Source organism: Salvelinus alpinus, chromosome 22 (genome assembly GCF_045679555.1).
Source record: "Salvelinus alpinus chromosome 22, SLU_Salpinus.1, whole genome shotgun sequence".
In the NCBI taxonomy this organism is placed as follows: domain Eukaryota; kingdom Metazoa; phylum Chordata; class Actinopteri; order Salmoniformes; family Salmonidae; genus Salvelinus; species Salvelinus alpinus.
Genome location: NC_092107.1, coordinates 23,635,024 through 23,662,776, shown reverse-complemented (window position 1 = coordinate 23,662,776; position 27,753 = coordinate 23,635,024). Strand labels below are relative to the sequence as shown.

At 47.4% G+C, this 27,753-nt stretch overlaps 1 protein-coding gene across 1 annotated transcript; it reads left to right on the top strand.

The window, feature by feature from the left end:
* The first annotated feature begins 257 nt into the window (after positions 1-257).
* Positions 258-27,192, top strand: LOC139549635 (uncharacterized). The gene is made up of 2 exons (XM_071360309.1): positions 258-2,266; positions 27,042-27,192. The coding sequence occupies exons 1-2, from the start codon at positions 258-260 to the stop codon at positions 27,190-27,192; spliced, it is 2,160 nt and encodes a 719-aa protein (XP_071216410.1).
* Positions 27,193-27,753: the final 561 nt, after the last annotated feature.

The window sequence follows — 27,753 nt, the reverse complement described above, 5'->3', positions numbered from 1 at the left end:
CTGGGCTGGTAAATAAGTCCGGGTGTGTGAGAATCTCATTACCGCGACACAAAGCAGCATTTCCTCTGAGGATTCAGTGTGTGTATCAGAGTGTGCCGTGTGTGTGTCTTGTGTGTGTATCATGTGTGTGCCATGTGTGTGTTAGCCAGGTTCAATCACCACTTTGCTGATGGGGAGGGAGAGAGAGGCAGCTGGGGCCTCCCTTGCCCAGGCCTTCAATTTCCCTCCCAGTCCAGCCACTGGAGTGTGTAATTACTATGGGGGGCTGGCGTGGAGGTGCGATCACTTCGCCTGGTAACACCACCCCCTGCACCCCACCGGCCCCCCCTCTTCCCTCCATACAGGCAATCCCCCACACCCCACCCTCCCCCCTTTACCCTCCATACATTCACCCCCTGCCACCCCCCACCGGCCCCCCCTCTACCCTCCATACAGGCACCCCCTGCCACCCCCTGCACCCCACCGGCCCCCCCTCTACCCTCCATACAGGCACCCCCTGCCACCCCCCGCACCACACTGGCCCCCCTCTACCCTCCATACAGGCACCCCCTGCCACCCCCTGCACCCCACCGGCCCCCCCTCTACCCTCCATACAGGCACCCCCTGCCACCCCCCACCGGCCCCCCCTCTACCCTCCATACAGGCACCCCCTGCCACCCCCTGCACTCCACCGGCCCCCCCTCTACCCTCCATACAGGCACCCCCTGCCACCCCCCACCGGCCCCCCCTCTACCCTCCATACAGGCACCCCCTGCCACCCCCTGCACTCCACCGGCCCCCCCTCTACCCTCCATACAGGCACCCCCTGCCACCCCCTGCACTCCACCGGCCCCCCCTCTACCCTCCATACAGGCACCCCCTGCCACCCCCTGCACTCCACCGGCCCCCCCTCTACCCTCCATACAGGCACCCCCTGCCACCCCCCACCGGCCCCCCCTCTACCCTCCATACAGGCACCCCCTGCCACCCCCCGCTCCACACTGGCCCCCCTCTACCCTCCATACAGGCACCCCCTGCCACCCCCTGCACTCCACCGGCCCCCCCTCTACCCTCCATACAGGCACCCCCTGCCACCCCCCTGGCCCCCCCTCTACCCTCCATACAGGCACCCCCTGCCACCCCCCGCACCACACTGGCCCCCCTCTACCCTCCATTCAGGCACCCCCTGCCACCCCCTGCACCCCACTGGCCCCCCCTCTACCCTCCATACAGGCACCCCCTGCCACCCCCCACCGGCCCCCCCTCTACCCTCCATACAGGCACCCCCTGCCACCCCCTGCACTCCACCGGACCCCCTCTACCCTCCATACAGGCACCTCCTGCCACCCCCTGCACTCCACCGGCCCCCCTCTACCCTCCACACAGGCACCTCCTGCCACCCCCTGCACTCCACCGGCCCCCCTCTACCCTCCATACAGGCACCCCCTGCCACCCCCCACCGGCCCCCCCTCTACCCTCCATACAGGCACCCCCTGCCACCCCCTGCACTCCACCGGCCCCCCTCTACCCTCCATACAGGCACCCCCTGCCACCCCCTGCACTCCACCGGCCCCCCTCTACCCTCCATACAGGCACCCCCTGCCACCCCCTGCACTCCACCGGCCCCCCCTCTACCCTCCATACAGGCACCCCCTGCCACCCCCCACCGGCCCCCCCTCTACCCTCCATACAGGCACCCCCTGCCACCCCCTGCACTCCACCGGCCCCCCCTCTACCCTCCATACAGGCACCCCCTGCCACCCCCTGCACTCCACCGGCCCCCCTCTACCCTCCATACAGGCACCCCCTGCCACCCCCTGCACTCCACCGGCCCCCCTCTACCCTCCATACAGGCACCCCCTGCCACCCCCCACCGGCCCCCCCTCTACCCTCCATACAGGCACCCCCTGCCACCCCCTGCACTCCACCGGCCCCCCTCTACCCTCCATACAGGCACCCCCTGCCACCCCCTGCACTCCACCGGCCCCCCTCTACCCTCCATACAGGCACCCCCTGCCACCCCCTGCACTCCACCGGCCCCCCTCTACCCTCCATACAGGCACCCCCTGCCACCCCCCACCGGCCCCCCCTCTACCCTCCATACAGGCACCCCCTGCCACCCCCTGCACTCCACCGGCCCCCCTCTACCCTCCATACAGGCACCCCCTGCCACCCCCTGCACTCCACCGGCCCCCCCTCTACCCTCCATACAGGCACCCCCTGCCACCCCCTGCACTCCACCGGCCCCCCTCTACCCTCCATACAGGCACCCCCTGCCACCCCCCAAGTCTTACACACTGAGCACCCATGATCTCCAACTGAGACCTTCACACACTCATCCATGCACACGCACACAGTCTTCTGTTCATACACTCATACCCTTCCTAGCTATGGTTCGTTGGTGTGTATTCACTTGTACACTGTACTACGCAGTATGCTGGCGCCAAGTCCTTTGTTGGCACCATTTAGCATTTGCACACTGCCGTCTTGCTGTATGAACACTTCTCACATGTACAGTGTGCACAGGAGATGGGCCTAAAAGGTCACTGCATCTATGGTTTGAGGAAACTAGTTGATAGGATACAAACCTTTTATATTGACAGACTATGCTGGTTTGATGTATATGCCTTTTCCTTTGTAAAAGTCCAACCAAACGCAATGCACCATAAATCTCCCAGCAAGGCCGGTAATACAGAGCAGATACAGGAAGCTAGCTTGAGAGTCACTCACAATACACACACAAATATTAGCTATACATGCAATTCATCATGAACACAGCACCCCACAGCACACAGCACCACTCTCTCTCTCTCTCTCTCTCTCTCTCTCTCTCTCTCTCTCTCTCTCTCTCTCTCTCTCTCTCTCTCTCTCTCTCTCTCTCTCTCTCTCTCTCTCTCTCTCTCTCTCTCTCTCTCTCTCTCTCTCTCTCTCTCTCTCTCTCTCTCTCTCTCTCAGTGTGTGCAGGCAGGTGTGTGTGTGTGTGTGTGTGTGTGTGTGTGTGTGTGTGTGTGTGTGTGTGTGTGTGTGTGTGTGGGGGGGGGCGATTGCGGCTGTGTGACAGAGGCTGACTCTTTGAGGATTCTGTGGTGTTCGCTTGCATACCTCTTTGAAGCTGTTCGATGACCGCACAGGGCAGTTCACCACAGGAGGGGGGTGGAGGGGTGTGCTGCATGGCTGTCATTTGTATACAGCTGTTTCTTTCATCTAGTCCTGCCTGCCCCCCACCCCACCTCTTCCCCTCCTGTCTCTCTCCACTAAACCCAGATTCTGGCCTTTCTTGAGTTCTGCGCTAGTCGTGAAAAAAATAAATGTGGACTCACTGCTGCTTGGCTGGATGGAGTATCTAGAAATCAAAGTGACAGCTGTAGATCTAGAAGGAAATAGAATGGCCATGATCAATTCAAAAGGCATCACTCAGTCAATCAATCTTCATCATTTTGCATAGGCCCGCTAAAACAATATATCAATGAATGTATGGGACATTCATTGATACGACCACATCCACACCAGAGTTCTGTGCTCACCTGTCTGGTGGCTGGTCCTGCCTCAGAGAGACAGGCTGAGACATGGGCTAACTGGGGCCTGACAGGATCCACCTGGGGCATCTCTGTGTTACACACCACACATTCTTTCTTCCATGGCCCAGATACTAACTCTATACACACTGCACAGGTGCTCTGCAAGCCAGTGTTAATTGCTGCTAATTGATGTAGCGTCGCGCTGAGGCATATGTGGTTTCTGTGTGTACTCTAATGAGAGCAGAGAGGAAGGAGGTTAGGAGGTACTGTTACCCTGTCATGACAGTACACTACCGTACGTAACAATAGATGTTACTAGTTTTGGTACCAAACATAGAAATGGATGACTTCACAGGGTTATCAGGCTTGTCTCTAGGACCAGAACATCTCAAATGTAATTGTCAGAATGGTTTGAATAATTGAAGCTAGACAAAGTGACACTAGTCGAGGGAGACACATTCCTAACTGTCTGTCTGTCTGTCTCTCTCTCTCTCTCTCTCTCTCTCTCTCTCTCTCTCTCTCTCTCTCTCTCTCTCTCTCTCTCTCTCTCTCTCTCTCTCTCTCTCTCTCTCTCTCTCTCTCTCTCTCTCTCTCTCTCTCAGAACAAGAACCCGAAAGAAAATATGCTTGATTTCCACTGTGAATTATTCTAGCTTTAGTGGCTGATTTATCGAAAAAGGAGGGTTGCATTTTTAATAAAGCAGAAGAAATTATTGCTTGGTATTAATATTGGAGATTTGATTGAAACGGATACAGGAGCAGTGTAAAATTGTCCAGTAAATCATTGTGTTGCAGCCAGGCTTGCTATTCTGAGGCGGGCTCAGAGGGTATTGACAGATAATGGCTTTTCTCTTTGCTAGAGATTGGCCATTACAGAGCCCTTATTGTCATTACCAGCCTATTTTCATTGTTCGGTGTTGAACGAGGAGACTTGATTTCCTTGGATTATCGTATTTTTGCTTCGTTTGTGTGCGTGTGGTTGGACATGGTGCGCACGCGTGCGTGTGTTTGTGTGTGTGTTGTACGTCAAACACAACATGTCAGTGTCAGTGGAGGCTGCTAAGGGGAGGACAGCTCATAATAATGGTTGGAATCGAGCGAATGGAATGGCATCAAACACATGGAAACCATTTATTTGATACCATTCCACCGATTCCGCTCCAGCCATTACCACAAGCCCGTCCTCCCCAATTAAGGTGCCACCAACCTCCTGTGGTCAGTGTCCATCTCATTTTACCAGCTAGTTAGTGACAGTGGGAGACACTACTGTTTAGAGCAGTTTTGTTTGGTGTGCAACCACAATCCTGAGTATTGTGTTTTTGCTAATAATGCATGCTCCTCCACACCCTGGAAGTGTAGCTACATATTTACCATGTCAATAAACCAGTTTGAATAGATTTTAAATGCCTAGGAGAGAGAGAGAGAGAGAGAGAGAGAGAGAGAGAGAGAGAGAGAGAGAGAGAGAGAGAGAGAGAGAGAGGGAGAGAACATTAATTGTCCATGACTGTGACTGTGTCCTCCCCTGTTTGCCTGCCACTAGCCAATCAATAGTTAACGTTGTCTGATTATAGAGGGAACACCCCCTCTCTTAAAGAGGCATTGTACACAACACCAATCAATAAGGCCACTGAAAGGCAGCTATCCATTGGTGCTCTGTGAGTCAGAGTAGGAAAACATGTATTCAGGTGACGGGTAGCGACACAAACAAAACCAAAATGTATGTAAACACAAATCACTGTTTTATGTTGTAACCTAAATGTTTAGTCTGGTTACACGTGGTATTCATTAGAATTACCATAGGTTGTCAGCTTGCATCTTTCCCTTAGTACAGTACATAAAATGTAATTTATGACTATGGTAGTATTGTGTGGCAAATGTTGAATGACTATGGTAGTATTTTGGCACAACTGTGGGGGTCATCCTGAAGGTTTGAGAGCTCTGTGAATCTTCTCCTGTCCTCTGTGACCGGTGACCGGTATTTCTGTCTCAAACTCTTGTTTTCCCATTACGACCCCCAAACCCCTGCCTCCCCTACCTGCCTGCCTTCTGCCTAAGTCTCTGCATGTAGTAAATGGGAAAAGATGAGAGTCAAATCTAAACCTAAATGATGAAGACTTTTTTAAGCTTTTGCACTTTGTTCTCCAGCTAAAATTGCTTTCCCCACAATTTCCAACCCTCTGCAATTTAACCAATTTGAAAAAGGAAAATTACCATTGCTAAATGTTTCATTTCCATTTTGGTAGAGCTGAGGAAGTTTGGTTCAATTTCCGACCTCTCAAATTCATTATGTTTCCTGAATAAGAAATAATTGCAAAAAAAATTCAACTACATTTTTTTTCAAATGCTCTTTGAAAATGCTTTTGGTTTCAAGTATAGAGGCAAAGCTAAGACATAAGGTATGGGAGGAGCGGTGTAGCTGACCCTGCATCGTTGACCTTTGACCTTCGTGTCATAAAGCACTGGCATTCCTGCCTTGGCTGGGGGATGAGGGGTTGAATGGATCACTGACGGCTAATAGAAGCGTGTCTTAGGAAGGAAGGAAATGCTTTTGGAATGTCGACACTTTGTCCCATCACTCCAAGATTCTCCAAGTCTCTTTTACCACCAACACACCATTACCCATGTCTGTATTAAGATAATATTTACACCCATGCTTCATTCAGGGCCTGTGACTGGGCCCCCACTTGGTTAACTCCAGAAGTTAACGTTGAGGGACAGAGGGGGCAGAGAGGAGTGACTCTACTCTCCAAAGTGTTCTACTTCTCTTTGCAATGCGAGGCTCTTTGCGTATGGCAAAGGGTACAGGAGCTGAGTTAAGAGGATTAGTGACTTGAAAAAGGTAGCCGTCATTTAATTGAAGGCTTACAGGCTGCAGCAGAAAAGAGGAGAAGTCAAAGTGAAGGTAACCCAGCCCAGAACATCCTGAAGAGACCACATTTGCCAAAGTCCATGTTTCCCTCCTCTCCTCTCGCCTTGCCCGCCTCCTCTTCTCCCTTAGTAGCAGCACATCCCACTTTATCGCCAGGCACCAGCTTCTTAAAAGACATTTACACGTTTCACAATTTTAATCTCTTCTGCTGTGAAAAAGGTGCCTTCTACTCGCCTTATTCAAATGCTGTGATCTCTGGGGCTGCCTAGGCTGATTCCCTCCCAGTGTAGCTGGGCCGTGTTGGAGGTTTATGATACATGTGCAGCTAACTCTGCTGCCTGTAGAACACTTTGATTAGGATTTTGTGGCACAGCGCTGTTGTATATTTCTAGGCAGGTTAAAGCAGACTTAGACCTATCTGAGCCGCAATGTGTTTTGTCTGGTGGTCCACTCTCCCATGCGTACACTTCTGAGACATCTCAGGCTCTATTTGATGTCTGAGTCCGGCACTGTGGCAGCCAGAGAGGTTGTAAACGCCTCTTTAAGTGCGCTGCCCGCCGGAGAAAGTGGGCCACTCAGACAAGTGGAAAAAATGGAAGTAAAATATGATAATGGAAAAATGGGAAGTTGCTTGGTGGCTGCGCTTGGCAGGGCGTGATGTGAGGGGAGCACTGGCGTGAAGGAGAGAGAGAGCTGAAACACCAAGGCCTCACGAGACAGCCCGGCCCGGCCCTTTTGTGTTCCTTTGTGAAAATTAGGATCATATCGCTATGAGTGACTGCCGGACGGTTGGTAACAGAGGTGGGATCAGATGGAGGTAAGGCAGGTAAGGGATGAGCTAATCTGGCCCCTAATAACCTGCTTCACACACACCGCCTGCCTGATTCAGCAGCACTATGGTCGGGCTGATAACAGGAGGAAAGGAGGAGAGGAGGACAGCCGGGACCCCAGCAACCCTCATTATCTCACACTCCGAGGCTGATTGGCCCTGTTTGACTCTGAACTAGTAGCGGTCGCTGGCTGGTATCTATCTCTCAATCCCCCTCAGTCTGTCTGTCTGTCTGTCTGTCTGTCTGTCTGTCTGTCTGTCTGTCTGTCTGTCTGTCTGTCTGTCTGTCTGTCTGTCTGTCTGTCTGTCTGTCTGTCTGTCTGTCTGTCTGTCTGTCTGTCTCTCTCTCTCTCTCTCTCTCTCTCTCTCTCTCTCTCTCTCTCTCTCTCTCTCTCTCTCTCTCTCTCTCTCTCTCTCTCTGTCTCTGTCTCTGTCTCTGTCTCTGTCTCTCTCTCTCTCTCTCTCTCTCTCTCTCTCTCTCTCTCTCTCTCTCTCTCTCTCTCTCTCTCTCTCTCAGTCTGTCTCTCTCTCAATACCCTCTCTCTCTCTCTCTCTCTCTCTCTCTCTCTCTCTCTCTCTCTCTCTCTCTCTCTCTCTCTCTCTCTCTCTCTCTCTCTCTCTCTCTCTCTCTCTCTCTCTCTCTCTCTCTCTCTCTCTCTCTCTCTCTCTCTCTCTCTCTCCCTCTCTGCCTCTGTCTCTCTCTCTCAATTCAATTCAATTTAAGGGGCTTTATTGGCATGGGAAACATATGTTAACATTGCCAAAGCAAGTGAGGTAGATAATATACAAAAGTGAAATAAACAATAAAATTGAACAGTAAACATTACACTCACAGAAGTTCTAAAATTTCATATTATGTACAGTTGAAGTCAGAAGTTTACGTACACTTAGGGAGGAGTCACTCGTTTTTCAACCACTCCACAAATCTTGTAAACAAACTATAGTTTGGGCAAGTCGTTTAGGACATCTACTGTGTGCATGACACAAGTAATATTTCAAACAATTGTTTACAGACAGATTACATCACTTATAATTCACTATCACAATTTCAGTGAGTCAGAAGTTTACATACACTAAGTTGACTGTGCCTTTAGAAGCTTTAGAAGCTTCTGATAGGCTAATTGACATCATTTGAGTCAATTGAAGGTGTACCTGTGGATGTATTTCAAGGCCTACCTTCAAACTCAGTGCCTCTTTGCTTGACATCATGGGAAAATCAAAAGAAATCAGCCAAGACCTCCAATTTCAAAACGCCTAAAGGTACCACGTTCGTCTGTACAAACAATAGTACGCAAGTATATACACCATGGGACCACGCAGCCGTCATACAGCTCAGGAAGGAGACGTGTTCTGTGGTGAACGTACTGTGGTGCGAAAAGTGCAAATCAATCCCAGAACAACAATACCCCTGTCTCTCTCTCTCAAACCCCCTCAGTATCTCTCTCTCTCTCTTTCTCTCTCTCTCTCTCTCTCTCTCTCTCTCTCTCTCTCTCTCTCTCTCTCTCTCTCTCTCTCTCTCTCTCTCTCTCTCTCTCTCTCTCTCTCTCTCTCTCTCTGTTTATATCTATTACTTTCTATCTTCATGGTATACAGGGTGCATGAGATATCACACATAAACACACTTTCAAATATACATCACACACACACACACACACACACACACACACACACACACACACACACACACACACACACACACACACACACACACACACACACACACACACACACACACACACACACACACACACACACACACACACGCAAACGTACACACACACACCAAAAACACTTATTTATGTCATATATAGGCATCTCAAGGCAGTCTTTGATGGTATTTCCACTCACACTGATTGGTCAGTATTTCTCAGAGAAAGTCACTGTTTCCACTGTCTCGCTGCATTCATAAGTCTATGCACCAGGTATATGTGTATGAACCCTTCACCCCCTTCCTACTCCTCTCACATCCCTAAATGTGGCTAGACGACAACAAGGCTTCATCTCCTTAAATGGCGGGATTAGTACCTGCAGCATCATTTGATTAGACAAGACAGGGCCTTGATTGCATCCAGTCCTATAAGTTTCCTGGCCCTAGGAGGTAATCACCCTCGTCATGTGTCTCCTCCTCCACCTCCTGTATTTGTCAGGTGTTCTTGTCTCCCGCAGGAGAATGTGCCATGGCCCAGTCTTCCATTGACTTGGCTCCCTGTCTCCCTCCCCCATCACTGCGGAATGAAATCCTATTAAATGATCCTTCGTTCTCTCATAGTTGCTTTGTTTTCTGTTTAAAGAGACCCTGGCTGTGTATGGAGCCGAGGAGAGGAGAGGACAGGAGGAGAGGAAAGTGGATTGTGAGTCACTCACTCCCTCCTTCATGCTTTGTCTGCCAAACGGGGGGAGGAGGTGGGAGAGAGAGCGGGGAAGGGTGTTTGTGTGAGGCACTGATGCATGGCATGGTACCACCAACACACATTCATTTATATGCACAAACATAATCAGAAATGTATGCATGTACATACGCATAAGCACACACAAATACACACAAAAAACACACGCTTGTATAGAGACACACATACACAAACAGTCACGCACGGACACACACACACTTACTGCACACACACAATCACACACACACAGGCACAGTTGGCTGAATTGGCTGAATTGTAAATACAAATTGCTGGGTGCTATGCCGTAAAACTACAGCCGGCCCTCCAGTAATGAAAATTGCAGTGTAGCCGTTGGCTATGGCTCTACCAAATCAGAACACTACAAGTGATGCTGCCAATAGTGCCTGGGTGGCCTGGTGTAGGTTTGTATGTCTATGGGAGCTCAACTGCAGCGCTACTGATATGATGCACAATCATTGAACTAGCCCAATCAGCAGGTCTCTGTCCCTAACGGAACATTGTCTAGGGACTAAGCCTCCCAATGACCTTTAACAGACAGCAGACATACTCCCTCATCTCTGTTCCCTTTGGAGCCGCCTTTGTACACATGTTTTATTCAACAAATAGGTGATTTCTCCTCTAGGTGGACAGAGGCTGATTGCCAGCTTCTATTTACTGTCATTTACTTTAAACACTATGAGGCCAGTCCCAGAGGCAGATTACTCCTGATCACAGTTCTCTATTTTCTGCAGAGATACCCACAGCTTGCAACTTGGTTGTGGAATGAAACGTTCTATCCAGTAGTGAGTGTTTGCAATGTTTCTGAGGCCTCCCCCTCTAACAGAGACTTCTTCCAAGCCCCTTGGTCTGCAAATCAAATGTTATTTGTCATGCACACAGTTTCCAGCAGGTATAAAAGATGCCATGAAATGCTTGTGTGTTAACTCCCTCAACATTACAGTATAATAATCAATATCAATGAATAAAGAATACAATAAAACATAACAAGTAATAGAAGAGGAAGTATGCGTACTAATATTTTGATATACAGTATACACAATGGGATATACAGTATAGATAACGAATGTGCTATCTCAAGTGTGACTGGATCTACAAATAGAAAGTGGGTAGTCTTGGTGGCGCAGTTAAAAACATTGTATGTAATAGAACAGCAGCGTTGACTGTGTGTGTGAGTGAGTGTGTTTGTTTATGGGTGATCGTGTGTGTGTGCTTGTGTGTAAGGGTTGGCTATGTGGAGAGTCAGTGCAGATAGTCTCTAAGGTGCACACTGTACAGTATTTACAGTTTCTAATTGACTCACAGTGCGTTCACCATTAAGGGCCCCCAAGTACCAGGCACCCAGTTTCCCAGGCTCGCCGGGTAGTTAGCAGTGTCATTAGGCTAGGTCTCTCCCCGATTGTTCTCCAATCTCCTTGCTAGCAGGGGTCCACGTTGGGATAATTCCAGGGCATCATCGGGATTGTTTTCACAATGTTTATCAGATTAGAGCTCAGTGGGAGCCTCTTGCTCGGCACACAGGATTTAGATAGACCCCCTCCACCCTGCCCCTCCACCCTGCCCATACACCCACCCCTACACTTACTCATCTGCACGTTTTGACAAGCAAAGTTAACTTGAAATGAGCATGTTTGCAAGTAGTTTTTAGAAGAACCAACACAAAAATCTCAGATTTCATTGCTAAATTTCCCCACTCTCTTTCTCCCTCTCTACCCTCTTCTCTCTCCCTCTCTACCCTCTTCTCTCTCCCTCTCTATCCTCACCCCTCCTTCTCCCATAACCTCTCTTTCTCCCTCTCTACCCTCTTCTCTCTCCCTCTCTATCCTCACCCCTCCTTCTCCCATAACCTCTCTTTCTCCCTCTCTACCCTCTTCTCTCTCCCTCTCTATCCTCACCCCTCCTTCTCCCATAACCTCTCTTTCTCCCTCTCTACCCTCTTCTCTCTCCCTCTCTATCCTCACCCCTCCTTCTCCCATAACCTCTCTTTCTCCCTCTCTACCCTCTTCTCTCTCCCTCTCTATCCTCACCCCTCCTTCTCCCATAACCTCTCTTTCTTCTCTCTCCTGTCTATCTGCTGTCTCTTTCAGAGTGCTGATTTGCATCTGAAACGGCGTTGGATCGATTCTCTGTTCTCTCCATCACACACGAGAGGCATCTGGCTGAAATAACAGTGGTGTGGCGTGTTTGTATAGACCAGTCTCTCTACGTGTCCAGAGTACTCAGGAAACTCAATGCACAACCATCATTTAGGTCTGTGCAGGAAAAACAGTGAGGATGAGTACACTGGAGAGCAATGACTTGGTTTTATACAGTGTCCCTGGCATGGAAAATCCAACCTGCCATTTCAAATTGTTCTTTAAAACAATCTTCAGCAAAAAGATGATCAGATGTCAACATGTAAAATGTAAAAATTGCATTGAAGTGTCTCACGTTTGTGAATAGTTAATTGATGCATACAAGGCATATACATATTTCTTTTTGCAGTGGGTTGAGCTCTTAGGAGTGTAGAGAGACTTCAACATACCCTCTAGATGACATCATCACATGCTGTCCCCAGTCTGTCCCCTGTATGTCCCCATGGCGTGCTGTGAGTGTCCTGATGTCTTGATCAATGGTGGCCCTATCTGTGTTCTATTCTGGCCAGGCCAGGCCGAGCCATGGCTCCTCGAAAGCTGCCTGCCTCATTACTGTAATGAACTTTATAATTACTTTCACCCCCCCCCCCCCCCCCCCCACAGAAAAAAATGGCTCCCATTAAGAGGATGTGATTGCCTTTGATATCATTTACTTAGCCCAGGTAACAAACTATTAGCCATTTTCCATCTCAATAAACTCCTTATCTTTCAAGCAGTTGATCACCTTCCCTTTTTCTTCACATTCAGAGACAGCTAAAGCAGTTGATCACCTTTCCTTTTTCTTCACATTCAGAGACAGCTAAAGCAGTTGATCACCTTCCCTTTTTCTTCACATTCAGACACAGCTAAAGCAGTTGATCACCTTTCCCTTTTCTTCACATTCAGACACAGCTAAAGCAGTTGATCACCTTCCCTTTTTCTTCACATTCAGAGACAGCTAAAGCAGTTGATCACCTTCCCTTTTTCTTCACATTCAGAGACAGCTAAAGCAGTTGATCACCTTCCCTTTTTCTTCACATTCAGACACAGCTAAAGCAGTTGATCACCTTTCCTTTTTCTTCACATTCAGAGACAGCTAAAGCAGTTGATCATCTTCCCTTTTTCTTCACATTCAGAGACAGCTAAAGCAGTTGATCACCTTCCCTTTTTCTTCACATTCAGACACAGCTAAAGCAGTTGATCACCTTTCCTTTTTCTTCACATTCAGAGACAGCTAAAGCAGTTGATCACCTTCCCTTTTTCTTCACATTCAGAGACAGCTAAAGCAGTTGATCACCTTCCCTTTTTCTTCACATTCAGAGACAGCTAAAGCAGTTGATCACCTTCCCTTTTTCTTCACATTCAGACACAGCTAAAGCAGTTGATCACCTTTCCTTTTTCTTCACATTCAGAGACAGCTAAAGCAGTTGATCACCTTTCCTTTTTCTTCACATTCAGACACAGCTAAAGCAGTTGATCACCTTCCCTTTTTCTTCACATTCAGAGACAGCTAAAGCAGTTGATCACCTTTCCTTTTTCTTCACATTCAGAGACAGCTAAAGCAGTTGATCACCTTCCCTTTTTCTTCACATTCAGACACAGCTAAAGCAGTTGATCACCTTCCCTTTTTCTTCACATTCAGAGACAGCTAAAGCAGTTGATCACCTTCCCTTTTTCTTCACATTCAGACACAGCTAAAGCAGTTGATCACCTTCCCTTTTTCTTCACATTCAGAGACAGCTAAAGCAGTTGATCACCTTCCCTTTTTCTTCACATTCAGAGACAGCTAAAGCAGTTGATCACCTTCCCTTTTTCTTCACATTCAGAGACAGCTAAAGCAGTTGATCACCTTCCCTTTTTCTTCACATTCAGACACAGCTAAAGCAGTTGATCACCTTCCCTTTTTCTTCACATTCAGACACAGCTAAAGCAGTTGATCACCTTCCCTTTTTCTTCACATTCAGACACAGCTAAAGCAGTTGATCACCTTCCCTTTTTCTTCACATTCAGACACAGCTAAAGCAGTTGATCACCTTCCCTTTTTCTTCACATTCAGACACAGCTAAAGCAGTTGATCACCTTCCCTTTTTCTTCACATTCAGACACAGCTAAAGCAGTTGATCACCTTCCCTTTTTCTTCACATTCAGACACAGCTAAAGCAGTTGATCACCTTCCCTTTTTCTTCACATTCAGACACAGCTAAAGCAGTTGATCACCTTCCCTTTTTCTTCACATTCAGACACAGCTAAAGCAGTTGATCACCTTCCCTTTTTCTTCACATTCAGAGACAGCTAAAGCAGTTGATCACCTTCCCTTTTTCTTCACATTCAGAGACAGCTAAAGCAGTTGATCACCTTCCCTTTTTCTTCACATTCAGAGACAGCTAAAGCAGTTTTCTCACAACAAGAGTTGGACTGAATGCTTGACTGGAAGAAGAAATCCTCCTGGCACCAGGTTAAACCTATGACCTCTGAACTCTAGGCTGGAGACGCTGGCTTGTGTTTCTGTCACTCGCTGGCTGGCCTATTTCCATTGTAAGAGGACAACTATTTGCAGGCTTAACTGACTTGCATGTATTTGTAATTGGCACAAACAAATTACAAAAGGTATAAAAGTAACTTTTATCAACATAAATCAAACTTACTTTCAATCTGCTCCTTGTTATTATAAACCCACTGGAATTTAAAACATAACAATGTAATTTCAAATACAAGAAAGCAAAATGGTTTCATTACATTGCTAATATACAGTTTTGTTACCTTAACATGAACATTTAATTGGACATAGTTTTATAGGGTTTGTTTGTTCTCTATTAAACACAGTTATAGTTACTGTGCTGCAATAATGCATACACATATATGGTTGTAAATTACTCCAGCTTTGTAGTTGCTTTTATAAACTCTAAATTAGTCTTTTAAAAGGTGTCTTATTTACATAATCATTAGTAGCCATGAAGAGGAAGTTGTTCCAAGCCATAGACAATTGACATTACAACCATAAACTCAAACACAGACATGAAGACTTAACATTACACCTACTGCCTTTTAAAACATGTTTTATAATTACTTCACACATACTGACTAGTGGCCTCAGTAGTGAATAGAGACATATGGGAGGATTTCATTCCTTCTCTATTTACAGTTTCTAGACAGCATTAAACAGGGATCCAGTTGAAAACACATTGTATTCAGCCTTAATTAACACCTATACCAGTATAGATGTGAGGCAAGCTCATTCTTGCCTCCGAATAATGGGCACCATTTTCAGTGGTTGGGTTTGTGGACAACAAAGCATATTTTTCATTCAAAGACAGATGATTATTTTGGAAAGCTGCATTTTTTGCCCCTGAAACCTCGAGCTGGTAGGAGGAGAGGGAGGGGAAGGTTTGTCTGCATTGTTGCAGTAGTTTGAGAGTACATATATAGTCTCTCCAAGTGTGTGTGTGTGTGTGTGTGTGTGTGTGTGTGTGTGTGTGTGTGTGTGTGTGTGTGTGTGTGTGTGTGTGTGTGTGTGTGTGTGTGTGTGTGTGTGTGTGTGTGTGTGTGTGTGTGTGTGTGTGTGTGTGTGTGTGTGTGTGACCTATAAATTCACCCTGTGTACCAGAGCACACTGTATTTTTAAAATATGGGAGCACATGTATAGCCAAGCCTTGGTTAACAATGTGGTGAAACAGTGGTGAAACAAAGTGGTGAAACAAAGTGGTGAAACAGTGGTGAAACAAAGTGGTGAAACAAACACAAAGCCCTGTCCTCTGGCTGAAAGACACTGTCATTCAGTCATGTTTTAATATGTGTAGCCTACTAGAGAATACTGAGAATGTTGAATGGAGAGAGAGACACATTTCTGAGACAACACATTCAAAACACATTTCCTTCAGAACAAAGTGATTCCTTCTCATTTCATGTGCATTGTTTGCCTGTTCACATCCAACTAGCCTCTTTTGACTGTGAGCACATCTCAACTGAAGAAAAACATGACAGAAGTGGATCATCTACAGTGTGCAGTTCCTCATTTTCACCAACAGGTGTCCCTCTTTTACTTCAGAAAAACATTGCAATGCTGTTTCACTGGTTGATCTCTTGCTAAGCAGTGTATGTGTGTGTGTGTGTGTGTGTGTGTGTGTGTGTGTGTGTGTGTGTGTGTGTGTGTGTGTGTGTGTGTGTGTGTGTGTGTGTGTGTGTGTGTGTGTGTGTGTGTGTGTGTGTGTGTGTGTGTGTGTGTGTGTGTGTGTGTGTGTGTGTGTGTGTGTGTGTGCACGGGCGTGCGTGCACATGTTTGTGTGTTCGTGGATACCGTCGTGGCTACCTCCGAACTCCAAGCTAGTCCCCTCAGTCTTTCCATATCACGGCCCCTTAATTCAAATGGGGGGATTTGGGGGTTGCGTTTTGATCTGCACATAAAAACACATCAGTAACTACCTCTCTGGCGTGCTAGGACAATCTCAGGCACTTTGTTTAAATCTACCCACTGATGCAACGGCTTCTCATTTCCTTGGAAATTGCCAGCCAGGCCGGGAGCACCGGAGTATTATAGTGTTGGGGTGTAACATGGAGATTTTGGAAGGGACTTGAGCTGTATGTTGATGTGAGAAAGTGTGTGTGTGTGTGTCTATGTATTCTCTCTCTGATGGTGATTGCTCCAACCCCTGTCTGGCCACCTCTATCCAGCCACACAGAGTGGTATTTATTCTAATGTATTCCATATGGATGGCTTTGACCCACAGGGAAGTAATGTAAGATTGAGCGCTGCCGTTTTATGACCGTCATTAACATTAACCCAGAAAGCGAGAGTTGAAGGCGGAGGGTTAATACTATGCTCTTTAATGGATCCCAGCATTCCCAGTAAATAACAGCCTTTCTTGGGCCAGTCCACTGGGAGATAACGAATCCAAAACATTATAGCTGTGGAAATGGTTTGCTGAAACATTCCACACAGACCAGGGTATTGAGTTTTTATGTGTGTGTGAATGCTGAATGCTATATAATGCATTGTAAATGTGTTAACGCTAGCTCAGCTTGTTAGCCTACAGATCCAATTTCACTCTACCCCTGGGCAATGACTGTCATTGTCATCAGCAGGACATTCCCATAGGATGACGCTGTACGTGCTGGATAGGGGAAGCACTGTTCAATCTAGACTCTCCTCTATTTCTGTCCCACTATGGATTTACTACAGGCGTGCTCTCCTCCTCCTCCAGGAGAGAGACTGGATATGCAGGCTTTTGCTCCAGCCCCTCACTATTAATACGGCATCTACTTCTCATTACAACCTTGGTGAGCTGAATCAGGTGTGTTAGAGCAGGGCTGGAACAAAAGCCTGCATATCCGGTCACTCTCCTGGAGGAGGGTTGGCCACCCCTGTTCTACTGTATTACAGCTTCAGCTCCAGTATCATGACATGCAGTGCACTACAGTACAGTACATTATATTGGCCTGGCTGAAAGGACGCCCCGCGGGTTCCCCATCATCCCACAGACCCCTTCCATGATAAGAGCTCTCTGGCGACTCCCTCCTGCTGCAGTATTATAGACTGAGACATGAGTAAGGGCACCCAGCTCAGTGGGAAGCTGCCTGGGACTGAGAAATAGAGAGTTACAGCCTGTATAGGGCTCCTCGCCTCTACTCCCCACTGCCGGTTCCCTGCTGGCTAGTTTTTAAATTAGGCCAAGGCAGGCAGTCCCAGTCACCATGCCCACCTGGTCCATGGAGACAGAGTAGACAGGGTAGGGGGAGAAGAGAGGGGTGGTTGCAGGGTGGAGAGTTGGGCGTTCTCATTTCTCCACAGTGGATTTATGGAGGGAGGGGAGGGGGGTTATGTGGAACACTGCCACAGAGAGTAGCTTCCAGTGTGGCTTTGGCAGAATCCGACTATGTGTCCTATCCTCTCTCATGTTAGCTGGAGATTGTTTCTCTGCCTCTTTCTCTGCTATTCTCTGTCTCTCTCTCCAGTCAGCCTTATTTTCTAATTGCCTTCAATCATTCCTTTTACACTGTTGATTTACATGTAATAGTAACAAACAGCAATCATAGAAAACGCATAAAGAGCCAACATTCAAATCTTTTTCAAAATAGCCAATGGGCACCTAGAATTAAATAGGCTCATGATTCCTTCCCAGGTTGAAAAAGAGCTGCTCTAAAAACTCTGTTTTTCCTGAGATGTAAAGTCCAGTGGTGAGAGAGATTTAGGATGTTGTGCTGCAAGCGTCCCTCTGCAGAGCTAGTCTGGCAGTGTCATTGTTCAGGAATAGAGAGAGAGAGAGAGAGAGAGAGAGAGAGGGGGTAGGTACATCACGAAGCACAAAGCATATTGCTGTAGGAGAGGCTTAAAGACGATCTCAAAATTCACTGCACTTTTTCTCTCATCTCACTCCCTCTTCATCACTCTCTCTCATCTCGTTCTGCCTTTCTCTCATCTGCTTTTTGTCCATCTCTCTCTGTGTGTCCCCTCCTCTCTCTCTACTTTCTTTTCTCCTTCTACCTCTTTCTACTACACATACAGGACATCCATACGACTGTACACACGCCACAGGCACAATGGCAGGGATAGGTGGACAGCATTGCCAGCCAACACATCTGTAGTCACAAACTGAGAGTCCCTGTCTTTTCTCTCTCTCTCTCTCTCTCTCTCTCTCTCTCTCTCTCTCTCTCTCTCTCTCTCTCTCTCTCTCTCTCTCTCTCTCTCTCTCTCTCTCTCTCTCTCTCTCTCTCTCTCTCTCTCTCTCTCTCTCTCTCTCCCTCTATTCTTCCTACTTTCCCTCCCTCCTTCCCTCCCTCTCTCCTTCTCTCCCTCCCTTCCTCTCTCATCTCTCTCTTTCCCTCGCCATGGAAATTGAAATAATGATAATGTGTCCCTCTGACTGCATCAAAATATTGCCACTTCAGAAAAAAAAGCCGGGAGGCATGAAATGCAAATGACAATGTGTAGCAGATGGATTGAGTGCCTTCGCCTCACACCAGCTGACTCTTAAGGAGAGGGGAGGGGGGGGTGGAATGGAGGGGTGTGGGATTGGGTTTGTGTGAGAAGTCATTCGCAGGTTGTCTCCGTTTTCCCGACTCACAGGTAATAGTGGCTAGATTTATCATCGCTGATGATGGGCTATGATTTGTTTTGCCATCACTGGGCTGAGTGTTCTCTCTCTCTCACACAGACACACACGCACTTACTTTTTGGACATATCAGGGTCAGCCCGCACCATATGGAGGAAGGCGCAATTAGTCACTAACCAGCATGTTGTTTTGACTGCAGTTGTGTTACAGTTCAGTTCCCGTTGGGTAGCTAGCTGCCCCCCTACAGGGTGCCTCTGTCTGGACTCTGGGCCCGTCTGTGCAGGTGGACATGCGGCTGCGCAGTCACTCCTCCTACCCCATGATCCCTCTCCTCTCGTCCTCTTCGCTAGCCCAATACAGACACAGGAACAAATCAATCTGTTCTGCCAACTGAGTGGATATGTGTCTGTTATTCAGAGCACTGGCTGTGTGTGAAGAGAGAGAGAAAGAGAGAGTGAGAGAGAGACAGAGAGAGAGAGAGACAGAAAGAGACAAAGAGGGAAAGAGTGGGAAAAAAGAGACGATAGAGATAGAGAGAGTAATAAGACAGGGAAAGAGGGATGGGGAAATAGAGAGAGAAAGAGGGATGGAGAAATAGAGAGCAAAAGAGGGATGGAGAAATAGAGAGCAAAAGAGGGATGGAGAAATAGAGAGCAAAAGAGGGATGGAGAAATAGAGAGGGAAAGAGGGATGAGAAATAGAGAGCAAAAGAGGGATGGAGAAATAGAGAGCAAAAGAGGGATGGAGAAATAGAGAGCAAAAGAGGGATGGAGAAATAGAGAGCAAAAGAGGGATGGAGAAATAGAGAGGGAAAGAGGGATGAGAAATAGAGAGCAAAAGAGGGATGGAGAAATAGAGAGCAAAAGAGGGATGAGAAATAGAGAGGGAAAGAGAGATGGAGAAATAGAGAAAGAGGGATGGAGAAATAGAGAGAGAGATATATATGAGAGGAGGTTCTCTATGTACTGTGTGTAGGTCATGGATAAAATAGTCAGCATGCAGCACTGTATCTGTTTGTCAGTAGGATACAGGAAAATACCATTACTACTGGATCTGTAGAGTACCTCTAAACATTTCCATGTCCATTCATAGTGTTTGCTTGGAAAAGGTTGAGATATGTCTTATCAAACAGGCAAAATTCCCTCGTGCTTTTATTATTATAATACAGCATATTGTGCCATTTGGTAATATTCAATATATGACCGTGCTTGATGAGACCACAAATTATGTAAATAGTGGAATACTTGAATTTGGGTGAAATGTGTGCTCGGAAATGCATATGCATTTGCAGATATTTACATATGATACTGAAGAAAGCATGGTACTGCATTGCACAAAATCCCACTGCAAATACCATTATTTCGAGTGGAATATCTGTTCAGAATTTCATATGCATTTGCAATCATTCTCATTATTATTTATTTGCATAAGATACTGATTGAAAGTATGTTATTGTTGCAGTAGTGTGACAGTACAGATACAGTCTCTCCAGGTGTGTGTGTGTGTGTGTGTGTGTGTGTGTGTGTGTGTGTGTGTGTGTGTGTGTGTGTGTGTGTGTGTGTGTGTGTGTGTGTGTGTGTGTGTGTGTGTGTGTGTGTGTGTGTGTGTGTGTGTGTGTGTGTGTGTGTGTGTGTGTGTGTGTGTGTGTGACCTATAAATTCACCCTGTGTACCAGAGCACACTGTATTTTTTTAATATGGGAGCACATGTATAGCCAAGCCTTGGTTAACAATGTGGCGAAACAGTGGTGAAACAATGAGGTGAAACAAAGTGGTGAAACAGTGGTGAAACAAAGTGGTGAAACAAACACAAAGCCCTGTCCTCTGGCTGAAAGACACTGTCATTCAGTCATGTTTTAATATGTGTAGCCTACTAGAGAATACTGAGAATGTTGAATGGAGAGAGAGACACATTTCTGAGACAACACATTCAAAACACATTTCCTTCAGAACAAAGTGATTCCTTCTCATTTCATGTGCATTGTTTGCCTGTTCACATCCAACTAGCCTCTTTTGACTGTGAGCACATCTCAACTGAAGAAAAACTTGACAGAAGTGGATCATCTACAGTGTGCAGTTCCTCATTTTTGTACAGTGTGTAATTCTGAAGGTGTGTGACTGTGATATTGATGAAGAGGGTTTGATATGGTTGTAAGTGTGCAGTTAAACTGCAGTGCACAGTGAACCAGCGAAGCGTCAGCGGAGGGGTGTCATATATTAAATGAGAGGCAGCCAGAGACAAATTCTGGCCATGTCTTTGTGTTGTTCTTGTCTCTCTCTCACACTCTTGGTGTTATACATTTTCACACCTCAGTGAATCCACCCCACACACTCTCTCTCTCCCCCTCTTTCTCTGTCTCTACTTACTCACTGGTACATGCGTGGTACTCTCTCTCCCTCACTCTCCCTCTCTGTCATTTTCTCCCCTTCTCTCTCTCCGTTGCTCTCTCTCTCTCTCCTTTTCTCCCTCTCGCTCCCTCTAGGGTCACGTTGTAGTAGCTCTAGTAGAATTAATAGGAGTGAAGGCGTGAGGTTGTTATTTGCATAGAAATAGCATGATGCCCCAGGCAGCATGGGAGAAGGACACAGAGATCATTTGTCTCAAATTTTAATGAAAACTTTTGCTGAGACAGAGATTTTTTCCCTCTCTTCCTCTCCTCCTCACCCCTTCCTCCCTCCTCCCCTTCCACCTCCACACTGTTCTCCTCCACCCCCTCCTCCACCCCCCCATCTCCTCCTCCACCCCCTCCTCCGCCTCCTCCACCACCTCCTCTCCTCCTCCACCCCCTAATCCCCCTCCCTCCTCCACCCCCTCCTCCTCCTTCACCCCCTCCTTCTCCTCCTCCACCCCCTCCTCCTCCTACACCCCCTCCTCCTCCCCCACCCCCTCCTTCTCCTCCTCCATTCCATCTCTCCTTCTAGTCTCCACCCCTCCCCATCCTTTCGTTTCCCTCTCTGCGAATTAGCGTGGCTCGATTTGAAATTAGATGACGTATCAAATCGCTGCGTGAACCACAACTGCTCACTAACATGTACATTTAAATGTGCTTTTATAGAGGCCAGTGTGGATGTGTGCTGTTGGACAGTGAGGTTTCTGTAGCACTGATTCCGGTTCATAGTGTGTCTCTGTCACAGTCAGGCCTAGTCAGACGTTATACATATTCACATGTTTACATGTATTGTATTCACAATATAAATAAACGCATTGCAGCACTGACACTCCTCCTCCTCTCTCCCTCCACTCCCCCTCCCCTCCCTTCCTTCTTACTCGGCTGCCCTTGGTCGGGTTGGTGTGACTTTCGCCACTGTGCTCCTTGGCGCTGCGTGGCGTGGTGCGGGGAGGGGATGGTTGGCACTGGGCTGGTGCTGGGTGTTTGAGTTCCCGCACTGCTGATGTGATCGGACAGGGCATGCGGCGTGGTGCCAGGGAATGTGCCAGCTCTACCTCTATGACCCGCTGGCACAGACGGAGCCCACTGATGCCAACCCGCCCTGCTCCACCGCCACACACACAAACACACCAACGGGCACAATAGGAAGAGAGAAAGAAAGTTGATGCATAAAAACGAGTGTGTCGAAAGGAAAGTAGTGGGTGTGTGGAAAGGAGTGGGTGTGTGGAAAGGAGTGGGTGTGTGGAAAGGAGTGGGTGTGTGGAAAGCGCTCTGCTATAGGTCAGGCGGTTTTGATTGAGCTGTGTTATTTACCATGCAACTATTGTACATTGATCTACCGTAAGGAGAGGGTTTGGACTTCTGTTTTGATGCCAGAAGATGAGTCTGAGTCGTATTTCACTGACAGTTCTACAAAAATAATTGTACATTTTCAGTTATTAAACCGACAATAGTTTATTTTCGATGAAAGTACTGAAGACGGGTTACTGTTGCTTCCAGCGTTGTATGCGTGTGCTTACTGCGACTGTCATCCTGATATTGGCAATAGGTAACTACTTCCCACACCGTTGCTGGACGGTAGTGCTTGGCAAGCGGGAGCGAAGGGCACTGTCTCCCGATGTTGTTGCCTTCAATGCCTTCCCCATTGGGTTTACAGTTGAAGTCGGAAGTTTACATAAACTTAGGTTGGAGTCATTAAAACTAATTTTTCAACCACTCCAAAAATGTATCGTAAATAAACTATAGTTTTGACAAGTCAGTTAGGACATTTGTCATTTTAGTCATTTTTAGTCATTTTTCAAGCAATTGTTTACAGACAGATTATTTCACTTATAATTCACTTATAATTCACTGTATCACAATTCCAGTGGGTCAGAAGTTGACATACACTAAGTTTACTGTGCCTTTAAACAGCTTGGAAAATTCCAGAAAATGGCGTCATGGCTTTAGAAGCTTCTGATAGACTAATTGACATCATTTGAGTCAATTGGACATGTACCTGTGGATGTATTTCAAGGCCTACCTTCAAACTCAGTGCATCTTTGCTTGACATCATGGGAAAATCAAAAGAAATCAGGCAAAAATTGTAGACCTCCACAAGTCTGGTTCATCGTAGGGAGCAATTTCCAAACGCCTGAAGGTACCTCGTTCATCTGTACAAACAATAGTACACAAGAATCAACCATGGGACCACGCAGCCGTCATACCGCTGAGGAAGGAGACGCATTCTGTCTCCTAGAGATTAATGTACTGTGGTGCGAAAAGTGCAAATCAATCCCAGAACAACAGCAAAGGACTCTGTGAAGATGCTGGAGGAAACAGGTACAAAAGTATCTATATCCACAGTAAAACGAGTCCTACATCGACATAACCTGAAAGGCCGCACAGCAAGGAAGATGCCACTGCTCCAAAACCAGACTACGGTTTACAACTGCACATAGGGACAAAGATTGTACTTTTTAGAGAAATGTCCTTTGGTTTGATGAAATAAAAATAGAACCGTTTGGCCATAATGACCATTGTTATGTTGGGAGGAAAAAGGGGGAGGCTTGCAACCCGAAGAACCCCATCCCAACCGTGAAGCACGGGGGAGGCAGCATCATGTTGTGGGGGTTCTTTGCTGCAGGAGGGACTTCACAAAATCGATGGCATCATGTGGATAGAAAATTATGTGGATATATTGAAGCAACATCTCAAGACATCAGTCAGGAAGTTAAAGCTTGGTCGCAAATGGGTCTTCCAAATGGACAATGACCCCAAGCATACTTCAAAAGTTGTGGCAAAATGGCTTAAGGACCACAAAGTCAAGGTATTGGAGTGGCCATCACATAGCCCTGACCTCATTCCTATGGAAAAGCTGTGGTCATAACTGAAAAAGTGTGTATGAGCAAGGAGGCCTACAAACCTGACTCAGTTTCACCAGCTCTGTCAGGAGGAATGGGCCAAAATTCACCCAACTTATTGTGGGAAGCTTGTGGAATGCTAAATGTTTGACCCAAGTTAAACAATTTAAAGGCGACGCTACCAAATACTAATTGAGTGTATGTAAACTTCTGACCAACTGGGAATGTGATGAAAGAAATTAAAGCTGAAATAAATCATTCTCTCTACTATTATTCTGACATTTCACTTTCTTCAAATAAAGTGGTGATCCTAACTGACCTAAGACAGGTTTTTTTTACGAGGATTAAATGTCAGGAATTGTGAAAAACGGAGTTTAAATGTATTTAGCTAAGGTGTATGTAAACTTCCGACTTCAACTGGATGCATGTATTAAGTTGAAACCTATATGTTTATCAATATTAGTTTATTGTGTAGGCTGTTATCATAGTTGAAATAAAATCATCTGAGGGGGAAATGGCCCCATAAGTTAGTGCTGGCGACACGACCGTGCAGCTGCCCAGTAGGAAGTGTTTCAGGTCAGCAGTACGTCGATACAACACCGTATCTGGTATCTGGCTTATTGACTCGTCGTGCATCCCAATCTGCCGCGCAAAACGTTCTTGAGTGGCAACAAGTCTTCCCAATTAGCTGATTCGCTTTCCATATACCCACTCCTTTCGACACACCCACTCGCTCATACTCCAGTCACCATATTGGGCTGCAGCTACCAATAATTTCAAGAGGAGAGCACCCACTCACAGCTGCCTCAGAGCAGGGGGCCAGACCAGACTGAGAGGAGGGTACTCTGCCACAACATTTCCAAGAAGGCCGGTTTCCGACAGAAATACACAAAGAACCAAGACATTTACACGTAAATACATTCATGATTTCTTACTCCAAACAGGCAGTGGTTCATGAGCAAAGTATATGATTACTGTGAGAGTAGTTTCTAAATGTACTAAAGTATTATGTCTCTGTACCTCTCTCGACCTCTCCATGTCTTTTGTAACAAGCCGCCATATTGTGTCAGTCCACTATGGACCTGTTTCTAATGTATTAAGCATGTATGTCTATCCTGTGTTACCATTTAGTTAGCTAGTAAATAAATAATTAAACCAATTTGTGTAGTACTGAATCATAAGTAAGGCTGGGGTTTTTGCAGATGCAAGAAGGATATGCCTGTTCAGAAGGATGATATGATACAAGGTTATGATTAATAAGTTGACTGTTTAAGGATGTAATAGTTAAAGACAATTTAATCAGTCAGGCCTAGTCAGACAATCTCTTTAAAGAACTGCTCTCGTGGTGCCCCAAATCCTAATGAGTTAATTGTTACGTGATTAATTTAATCGGGTAACAATTAAATATAGTTAGTTGATTAGATAAATAACAGTCATCACATTAATGCAAGTAAAGTCACGACACAGGGGTGAATGGAGAGGGAGGTGCAGTGGAAGAGAAGAGAAAGGGAGGGTGGAAAATAAGAAAAACAGAAGATTGCTATAATCCTTACACCCCCCTGTTTTTGGAATATTAACTAGCCTCTGGGAGTGTGGTGCTGGGGAGCGAAAAGGAGAGGGGTGTCTGTGTCTGTGTCTGTGTCTATGTCTATGTCTGTGTCTGTGTCTGTGTCTGTGTCTGTGTCTGTGTCTGTGTCTGTGTCTGTGTCTGTGGCTGTGGCTGTGTCTGTGTCTGTGTCTGTGTCTGTGTCTGTGTCTGTGTCTGTGTCTGTGTCTGTGTCTGTGTCTGTGTCTGTGTCTGTGTCTGTGTCTGTGTCTGTGGCTGTGTCTGTGTCTATGTCTATGTCTGTGTCTGTGTCTGTGTCTGTGTCTGTGTCTGTGTCTGTGTCTGTGTCTGTGTCTGTGTCTGTGTCTGTGTCTGTGTCTGTGTCTGTGTCTGTGTCTGTGTATGTGTCTGTGTCTGTGTCTGTGTCTGTGTCTGTGTCTGTGTCTGTGTCTGTGTCTGTGTCTGTGTCTGTGGCTGTGTCTGTGTCTGTGTGTTTGTGTGTCCTGGACCCCTGCGTGTGTGCGGTGATGTGCATCTCCAGTCCAAGGTGACCGTGCTGCCTACCTGACAGCTTTAGTTGCGTGCCCAAGATTTGTAGCCTGGCGCCATAACCCACAGAGGCCATAAAACCCTGAAATGATGGGTGAGGAGGTGAAAACAGAAGAGGGTGAGAAGGTGACACCGACACCTCGCCCTGCCTTTAGCCAAAGAGCTTTCACCCCCTTTCCCTTCTGAACGGCATGATGGGAAGGGGGGCGGGGGTAAATGAGACCTAAGGGTCAGAGGTCAGGGGTGTAGTGGGAGAAGCGAAAATGAGTTCAGTGGCCCCGGCACCATCTTTCATGTGATGTTCACACTTCTGCACATTCATGTACGCCCACCTACGCACACACACACACAAACAAACACACACACTACATTCTTTGTTTCCTTTGTGTCATCTCCACAGTGACATTAGAAGGTTCATGTTTAGGCCGGATGCACCACAGCTCCCAGCGTGCAGGGTGTGTGGGTGTGTTTGTGTCTGTGCTTCCTGCCTGGTGAGAGGTAGCGTGGTGAGAGGGTGTCAGCGCAGTGGTCAGTGCCCTGCATGAGAGAGGAGAGCGGAGGGCAGTGCCAGGGTAGTGGCAGGGAGCAGATGGTGGTAGCTGTGCAGGGGGCTGCAGGGGGCTGCAGGGCAGAGAGGCAGCAGTGGGTAGGGACACAGCGGGCATGCAGTGGGCATCGGTCTGGTGTGGGGTGTGGTGTGTGAGAACAGGCAAAGGCCCGGGGCGAGCAGAGCTTAGTGAAGTAAATGCCCATTCAAAATCATAATACCATATCCTCCAACATTCACTGTGTGTGTAGACAGAAAGAGTAGTTTGAAAGAGAAAGAGGTAGGTTTCTCCTCTCCTCTCCTCTCCTCTCCTCTCCTCTCCTCTCCTCTCCTCTCCTCTCCTCTCCTCTCCTCTCCTCTCCTCTCCTCTCCTCTCCTCTCCTCTCTTCTCCTCTCCTCTCCTCAGGCTGATCACACCACACCGTAGTGCGGAGGAGAATGAGGACCCAGCGGAGGCTCTTTGTCACCAGACCTGTCGATACTCAGGAGGGATGGCATGTCACTGGAGACCCCCTGAGGTGTTAATACACACTGAAGGTTACAGAGGCCTCCCTTAGAGGAGAGGGACCCCCCCCCCCCCAATCCACCCTGGCCCACCCCCGGACCCTGTAGTGACGGCGACCTGATGGACTGCTCTTTAATACCCAATCGACAGTATTGACGTCCCTCAGGGCGGGAGTCCCTGTGCAGGCTTTTATGTGGAGGCCTCTGGGGGTCCCTGGGACTGGGGACTCGGACCGCCCTGGTGACACGTTCCTCGTCCCTGACCCATAATGGGCAGATTACGAGGGCCATTACACACAGGGCCAGATGACAGTCTCACTAAGGGGGACAACACAGAGACAACTGACTCTTCTTCTCTTCTCACCTGTGGAGAGAGGGATGAGAGGGACGAGGGGAAGAGTGAGGGGTAAAGCATACTGTAGACAGGAGAATAGAGGGGAAGAGTGAGGGGTAAAGCATACTGTAGACAGGAGAATAGAGGGGAAGAGTGAGGGGTAACGCATACTGTAGACAGGAGAATAGAGGGGAAGAGTGAGGGGTAATGCATACTGTAGACAGGAGAATAGAGGGGAAGAGTGAGGGGTAAAGCATACTGTAGACAGGAGAATAGAGGG